The following is an 8,584-nucleotide window of genomic DNA, read 5'->3' on the forward strand; positions in this document are numbered from 1 at the left end:
CATTATCATATTATCATATTGTAATAACTTCATGTCTGCTCCGGGCCACCGGGGGGAAAGGTACCCTAAAAATGGCTTCCATTTTTGAATATTCGTCATTAATGTGTAGAAATCAGTTTCTCTGTGAATATTATTTTGTCTCAAAAATATATTTCCTTCCTTGTTTTTACCGGCAAATACACTGTGTAGTTTATTGAGAGGGGACCCTATTAACTGTTACACCGCTGAATGGCATGCTGGGTACAGCCCGCTAACGAGCCAGGTAGCATAACAGTCTATTAACAGCTGGGAGAAAGAGAAGAAAGAGAGACTGGAGATGTTTCATGTAGCAACGTTTTGTCCGTTTGCTGTTTGTTATATATACCATACTGGCCAATCGCGTCTCGCTCTGCCTACTGAGATATTACATTATCTCCAGTACCTACTGTACTCTGGGAAACAAAATCAAATGCACCCACTTGCACGTGACCACGCCACTCCCATGCGTGACTCTATATTACGCCGGAAGTGGTCACGCCTCACCCTTCCTCATTCGTTTCCACACGCGGAAGCAGCTCGAATGCACTTTCGGACAGGACATTTGCATAGGGAGAAATTTCACAATGTTGGGCATTCGCCAGAAGTTCGCCAGCCCCCGGAACCTTCTCGCCACGTCCTGACAGCACGACGGTCCTATCCTGCTTTTTCCTCGTCGCATGACAGCAGACCGAGGGACTTCGCCCAGGTAGGACCTGCACTAGCAGGCTTGGTACTGGCATGTGTAATACTGCTCGTTGTCTCGTGAGACAGCCGATTGATGTATTGGCGCGGGGGGCGGGATATTTGGATAAGCGTGGTCATCATGACTCACTTTTGGATGTTTTTCCAAGTATCCTAGCGCGCAGCTAATGCTAATGCTAAGATGTTTTGGGGCGCCGTTTCCCATGTACCCCGCCGGGGCTGTCTTTACTCTCCCTCCTCTTAACCATTCATGCTGACGGTCAATCGGTGTCTAATGTTGGAGGTTTAGCGGAGGCTTATTTACCCTTTACATGGGTGGATGGGCTGATGACAGGGCTCAGGGCAGGTGTGCTTTTTGTGAATCTATGAATTGAAAATGGGGGACCCTGATGTAGATAGGACTAACGTTTTCTCTGGTCTGCATCTCCTTAACAATTGTGTGTATTGGGCTAGCCCATTCTGCAGTATGTTAATGGATTTTTTCGTTCATTCATTCATTTATCCCTTCACGGGTGCACACCGCAGTGGAGGTTGTTGCATGACTACTAGTGGAGCAGTGCTTCACTAGTAATAGACTTTGGTCAGCAGCCACCACTGGTGTTCTGTGCTTAGTGAAGCAGGTGGCATCAGTCCTTTGCTGTGACATGGTGAAACAGTATCCCGCCCGGCCGACGCCAAGAGGCAAGTCGGCCCGGCAGGTGGCTGGTGGGCTGATGAAGCTTATACCGCCGCGGTACAGAATTTAGCAGCAACTAACAACATTGCTCAATTGGCTGCTTTTCTGTCAAAAATGTTGTCGGGTGGTGGGGCCTTAGGGCCAGCCGACGTCAAAACCATCGCGCAAGGTTTTGAGGTTATTCAGCTTTTGACCCAGCCGCAAACTATAACCGCAGGGAGGGCTAGGATGCTCTCAACGTTTGTTCACAGGCATCTTTGGTTGGAGCAATCTCCCACACCGCACAGCCAGAGGTGAGAGCACGACCTCGCCAGCGGCTGCGGCAAGGCCCCCGGCCAGCGGCCATATTTCCCCCGCCTGAGATACCCTGGACACAAAGAAAACAGGTGATCACAAGGCCGACAGCCTTGGCGGCCCGAGGGATCGGCTGTATTAGATGGGCACGCCCTAAAAAAACGTTGCCATCTAGCTGTGTCTAGCACGCTCTCCGGTTACTCCCCCCCGCTACGCTACGGGACTCAGGGCTCTGATTTGTCCCCTTTGGCCCCGGGGCCGCGTTCTTCCAGTGAAGCGCAAGCGGCCCCACATTTCGCTTCTCATGGGGACATGGGCTAACACCCAGTTGCTAGCTAGGCCTGGGTCTGTCTATGAGAATGCTGTGCTGTCAAGCGGCTCCCACACCACATGTCCTGCGTCTGTGTTTGGTGAGCCTGGTGTTGTATCTGTCGACGGAGCAGGGTTCCCTGTATCTAAAAACATTTGTCAGAGGGGGAACTCTAGGCCCAGGAGGTCGCAGCGTGGGTTCCCCCAAGTCCCGCCCTCGCCAGGCCGGGTATTACGTTAGTGCCTCCCCCGTCTGGACTTCCGATCCCGCGGTGGTCAGCAGGCACGCGTAATTTGGGTGGTAGTAATATCACTACAGGGCTACAGTGTGTAGAGACCCACCCTATCGGGCAGTATGAGGACCACACACCATGCATGTCCAGCTGCAGACCAGGCTGTCCTCAGCAAGCAAAGCCGGGAAGATGCTCAGCGGGGGAGCCTATGTCACCAGGGGTGATGGCCACTCCCCCCGTATCAGACCGCCCCTTCTGTCGGGGTCCCCCCTTGGGTGCGATTGCCTCATTGGTAGAGTCAGGGTGCGATATCCCGGCTCCGTGAGACACCCTGCTCGCGCGGTTGGCGAGACCAGGGTTGACAATGTACAGCGGGAGGGACCGGGCCACCTATCTACGATTCCTAGCGGACCAGCGGCAGTTGGCGGCGGGGGCGCTTTGGAATTTTTACCACGTATGGCTGCAGTAGTAGCCATATGTCGGTGTGGATGGAGAGAACGCTGAGGGCGGCGCTTGTGTTACAGTTTACACACCCCCGCCCTCCGTTTTTGGGTTTGGTACAGACTATATTATCAGCGGCAGTGACAGCCCTGGCCGAGGAGAGTCGTTCTCTGGCGGCGAAACAGGCCGTCGTCGTGGTCCCATTGGAGGACGCGATGAGTGGCGTTTCCTCCCGATATTCTCTGGTGCCCGAGAAATCGGGGGGGGGGGTGTCAGACCCATACTGGACCTGTCCCAGGAAGGTTCAGAATGTTGACCGTCACCCACCTGTTAAGTGCTGTCAGGTGGGGGCCTGGTTCACCTCCATAGACCTGAAGGATGCGTATTCGCATCCCGATCTTCCATCCTAGGACATACCTACGCTTCCTTTTTCAGGGCTTAGCGTACGAGTACCAGAGGCTGCCGTTCGGCTACTCTCTGGCTCCTCGCATCTTCACCAAGTGCGTGGAGACCGCGCTGGGGCCTCTGCGTCGTCAGGGGATACGAATTTTATTCTACCCTGGATGACGTTCTGGTCCTCAGCCGGTCAGAGAAGATCGCCAGGTCTTATACCAGGCAGGTGGTGGAATTCCTCACCAGCCTCGGTTTTGCTGTAGACTGGAACAAGAGTACTCCTCTTCCCAGTCATCGGGTGGAGTACTTGGGCTTATTTCTAAGCTCAAGGTCTATATGGGCATCCCTCTCAGAGCGGCGGCGAGTGGGTGTTCTCGGCGTGCTCGGGAGGTTCCGTCCTGGCAGGATGGTTACGGCGCTGTCCGTGATACGCCTGCGCGGTATTATGGCATCTGCTCAAGCTGTGGTCCCTCTTGGCCTCCTCTTCATGAGGAGGATACAGCGGTGGGTTCTTTCAGTGTGAAAATAGACCCTGTGAGAGTCAAGTGGAAGCTGCTGAAGGTTCCCATGTCAGTACTGGGGGACCTCGCCCTCTGGGGGGGGGGGCTGGGGCCCTCACCAGCGGGGTCCCCATGGGCGGCAGGCTGTCACACGTCATGGTCTTCACCGACGCCTCCCTCACGGGATGGGGGGGATGTGTCGGACCGACACAGTAGGGGGCAGCTGGCAAGGACCATGCTGCCCGGTCTGCACTACATATCAATGTGTTGGAATTGAAGGCAGTGCTTCTAGTCCTCGGACAGTTCGGCCATCATGTGATGGGCGAGCATGTTCTGATCAGGACGGACAGCACGACGTCGGTGTCGTATGTCATCAGACAGGGAGGAGTATGCTCCTCCCGTCTCCGCCGGGCGGCGGCCGATTCGGTCCGTGGCCGTCCTGGATTCTGTACGCGTTCCCGTCCATACACCTGATAGCTCAGCTGTTGGGGCGGGTACGTCAGGAGCGCAGCTTTGATGACTTTGATCCTGATCGCGCCGGGGTGGGGCATGGCTGTGTGGTTCCCGGCCCTGATTCAGCTCTTGGTGGCCGCGCCGTGGCCTGTTCCGTGGTCACCGCGGGCCCTCTCTCAGGCATGCGGAACTCTGTTCTGCCTCCTGTTCTGGGGCAGCCCCTGATGGCTTGGCTGCTGGAAGGGTGAATCTGGTGGGGATGTGTCTTAACTCTTCTGTGGTTAACACCATCCGGAACACGCGAGCTCCGTCCACTACCGCGGCTTACGCAGGGAAGTGGCGTATGGTTTGAGAGTGGTGTGAGGTTTCAGCCTCCCTCTCGTGGGACGTTTCTTGCTTGGCGCACGGCATTTCAAGCCTCTGGAACGTTCTCTGTCTCCGAGTCGGGACCTCCATCTGTTCTGGAAAAGCTGTTGGGGGCCCCGTTTGAGCCTCTTGAGCAGGCGCTATTGGATCGTCTGTCTCACGACCGTGTTCCTTTTTTGGGCCATCACCTCCGCTAAGTGCGTGGGTGAGCCGTGTGCTCTCTCGGTGCGGTTGGAGTACCTGTCTATTCGGGCCGATAGCAGGCGACTCTGTGGCCTGATCCGGCCTTCGTGCCAAGGAATATCCGGAGCTCTTGTCGCTCCTGGGATGTTGTGCTTCAGGTTTTTTGTCCTCCTCCTCACGCTAGTGGGTTGGAGGTGAGACTTCACCTGTCGTGTCCTGTCCGTGCACTGAAGGTTTACCTTAGTCGCACGCGGGATCTCAGGGCTTCCGATCAACTGTTTGTTGTTACGGTGGCCCTCGCGCGGGTAAGGCGCTGTCCAAGCAGCGCCTGTCACATTGGTTGTGCGAGGGCATTGCCCTTTGCTACACGTTGGCTGGACAGGCTTCCCCCGGGGGCGTCAGGGCGCACTCCACTCGTGGTGTGGCGGCCTCTGCTGCCCTGTTAGGGAGGGCCTCGGTGGAGGACATCTGTGCTGCGGCCTCCTGGTCCTCCCCGAGTCCTTTTGTTAGGTTTTACCTCATGGACGTGACTGGGGGTTCTGTGAAACTCCCAGGCGGTCCTGAGGTCCGGGACCTCTCCTGCATCCCGCCATCAGGTGGGCTAGCAGGAGTGTGTGGGTGTGGACCGCGGGGTGCTGTGTCACACGTGGTCCCGCTTGCGCTGTGCGTTCAGGGGTGCCGTCCCCCTTTTTCCGGCACTTTGGTTGTAGTTGACTGCCTCCCGCCCCTTCGTTAGGACGGGCGGGTGGACGGGACTCCCCTCCTCCCTGGCAGGGGCTTACGGGCCCTCAGGGGGTGCATTTGACGTGGCCACGCATCCGCTCTGCCCTTTATCTCAGTAGGCAGAGCGAAACACGATTGGCCAGTATGGTATATAACGTAAGGTTATCCTATAACCCTAGTTATATTAACACTGGCTGAGCGTCTCACTCTTCAGCGCCCTGAGGTGCCATGGATGTTTTCCGCCTATGGAATTCGAACTTGGAAGGGTGAGGCGTGACCACTTCCGGCGTAATATAGAGTCACGCATGGGAGTGGCGTGGGCACGTGCAAGTGGGTGCATTTGATTTTGTTTCCCAGAGTACAGTAGGTGTCATAAAATGTATTATATGTATTTATATTTATGTGCACTATGCCTTTAGTAACTTGTTTTACGACACTAGCGTAAAGTGGACCTTTGACGTCTTTGACGTTTCACGTAATATTCAGTACTTATATGTGTGACGTAACCTGTATGCTGGTGCTCATTGGCTCCTCAGAAGTAAACAAACTCTAACGGAACACACAGAGCGTGTGTGTGTGTGTGGAATGCTTTTACTTTACATCTACATTGAGATGAGATAATGTAATATCTCAGTAGGCAGAGCGAGACGCTCAGCCAGTATTAATATAACTAGGGTTATAGGATAACCTTACGTTCCGTTTTGAAGTTCATGGTCATCTCCATCTCAGCCGTTGGGTTGGTGGATTAGAGTCCAGTAGCCTTGGCCCTGCTGCAACGCTTGTTATAAATGTCCTGGAGAGTGGGAAGCCCACCTCCAAGTGTGTGTTTTAGACTTCCTGTATAAAAGTGGTCTCCTCTCTCTCTCTCTCTTTCTCTCTCTCTCTCTCTAGGTTACTTGGACGCCCACGCCCTGGCTCTGGACTTCCTGTCGCTGGGCTTCAGGGAGTGTGTCACGGAGGTGTCCCGTTACCTGGGCAACGCGGAGGGCCTGGACCCCAGCGACCCGCTCCGCCTGCGCCTCCTCTCCCACCTGTCCTCCTGCATCTCCTCGTGCGCCTCCTCCCAGCGGGACCCCCCGACCCCCGGCCTGCCCCCCCACCACCTCCTCCACCACCACCACCCCCACCTCCCCTCCACGCCCGCCCTCCATCACTTCCACCCCCACCACTGGGCCGCTGCCATCGCCACGGCGACCTCCTTCCACCCGCTCCCGTTTGGACTCTGCGGGATTCCCGGTTCTCCCGAGAGCGGCGCCGTGGTCGGAGGAGGAGGAGGAGCCCAGAGGCCGGGCGACGTGTCACAGCACCTCCTCTCCTCCTCCTCGTCCTCCTCTCCTGCCTCCTCCTACTCCTCGCAGAGAGCGCCCTCTGCTGGCCCCCCCCTCTCCTCCGCCTCTCTCCTCTCCCTCTCCGCCCAGCTGCTCCCCCTCGGAGCGTTCCTCCCTCACGCCTCCGTGACCCCTCCCGCCTCCTCCTCCTCCTCCTCTTCCTCCTCCGCCCCCCCGCAGAGTGGCAGCACTAAACCGTACAGACCCTGGGGGACGGAGGTGGGGGCTTTCTGACCTCTTGACCCTGGGGGACAGAGGTGGGGGCTTTCTGACCTCTTGACCCTGGGGGACGGAGGGGGGGGCTTTCTGACCTCTTGACCCTGGGGGACGGAGGGGGGGGCCTTCTGACCTCTTGACCCTGGGGGACGGAGGGGGGGGCCTTCTGACCTCTTGACCCTGGGGGACAGAGGTGGGGCGGCCTTCTGACCTCTTGACCCTGGGGGACGGAGGGGGGGGGCCTTCTGACCTCTTGACTGATTAACATCCAAAGAGTGACGTTTTCTCACCAAGTGCTTTTTAATAACTGTTTTTTTACTGACTGGTGTTTACTAACTGGTTTTTACTAACTGGTTTTTACTGACTGGTTTTTACTGACTGGTTGGTTTTTACTGACTGGTTGGTTTTTACTGACTGGTTTTACTGACTGGTTTTTACTGACTGGTTTTTACTGACTGGTTGTACTCGCTGGTTGTACTCGCTGGCTGACCAGCCTCCGGTGAGAGAGTCTGACCGGATGGTTTTTGACGGACTGGTTTAATGGACTACTTCTATCTACCACTTAAACTGGGAGTGTGTTTTTTATGGACTGGTTTTAACTAAGTTACATAATGGACTAAGTTTAAAGACAGGTTTTAACTAAGTTATGGACTAAGTTTAAAGACAGGTTTTAACTAAGTTACATATGAATTGGCTATCCTTTGCTGTGGCAAGGCTTTCTAAATGACTGCTTTAAATCTTTTTTTATAGGTAACATTCAGCCACTAGATGTCGCACTAACGCACCAGCCAGTCATTTATCCAATCAGGTGCATTCCACGTGGGGAAGTAGGGAGGGATACTGTAAATACACGCAACATGTAAACAACAGCATTAATTTTGGACCCGCACAATTTTTTTAATTAATCAATAATTTCTTGGGGTGAAATGCAATACTTTTATTCCGCACCTTTCTAAAAGCTCTGTGGATGTTTTCTTTTTTTTTTAATGCTTATTCTACATTAAATGTTATCTATTATAGCATTGGTTTCCCACTGGCTAATTTTACTGGCTGTTTTTGCTGACTGGTCTTTTATCCCCTGTACCACAATCTAAGCGTGAACGCTGCTAGAACAAGATGGTTATTCGTTTAAATCAGACCTGGGCATTGTACGGCCCGCGGGCCGGATCCGGCCCGCGGGATGATTCTGACCGGCCCGCGAAAGATTACATGATAATAAAAATAAATAAAAAAAAAATAAAAAAAAATATATTTTTTTAATATTTTTTTTTATTTTTTTTTTTTATTTTTTTTTTCATGTCAACGTTCACACGCACAGTATACGCTTAGGAGACATGCTCAGAAGATGTTGGTTCTCTTTGGATCCACCTACATATGTGAACAGACATTCTCAGTCATGCCGTTTACCAAGTCCAGGTACAGATCCTCTCTCACTGATGAACATCTGGCAGCTGTGCTTCGCATCTCCACCTCAGACATGCAACCTGACTTTGATGGACTTGTTAAAGCTCAACAGAGACTGGATTTCTCACACTGAATGAAAAAAAAGAACTGAAGAACACTAAAATGTGGAAATATAACAAGTGAAATGGGACACTTGATATTTTTTTTTCTTTTTTTTGCACAGTTCTGAAAACATAAAATGTTTAATATAGGCATGTAAAGTAAAAAAGGCTACAAAACTGGGACACTTTTCTTTACACAGTTCAGTGACATGTCTTGTTTATTTTTGCTATAAGATGATGTGAT

At 53.4% G+C, this 8,584-nt stretch overlaps 1 protein-coding gene across 2 annotated transcripts in view; it reads left to right on the forward strand.

Moving 5' to 3' along the window:
• Positions 1 to 6,861, forward strand: part of hey2 (hes-related family bHLH transcription factor with YRPW motif 2) — a 15,209-nt gene extending 8,348 nt beyond the window's left edge. For both annotated transcript variants that reach the window (XM_084314960.1, XM_084314961.1), the window contains exon 5: positions 6,183 to 6,861. In XM_084314960.1, coding sequence (XP_084171086.1) covers positions 6,183 to 6,853 — 671 coding nt within the window. In that variant the 3' untranslated portion in view covers positions 6,854 to 6,861. The remainder of the gene's footprint in view (positions 1 to 6,182) is intronic.
• The last annotated feature ends 1,723 nt before the right edge of the window (positions 6,862 to 8,584 follow it).

Source organism: Notolepis coatsorum, assembly GCF_963971535.1.
Source record: "Notolepis coatsorum genome assembly, chromosome: 5".
Classification (NCBI taxonomy): Eukaryota; Metazoa; Chordata; class Actinopteri; order Aulopiformes; family Paralepididae; genus Notolepis; species Notolepis coatsorum.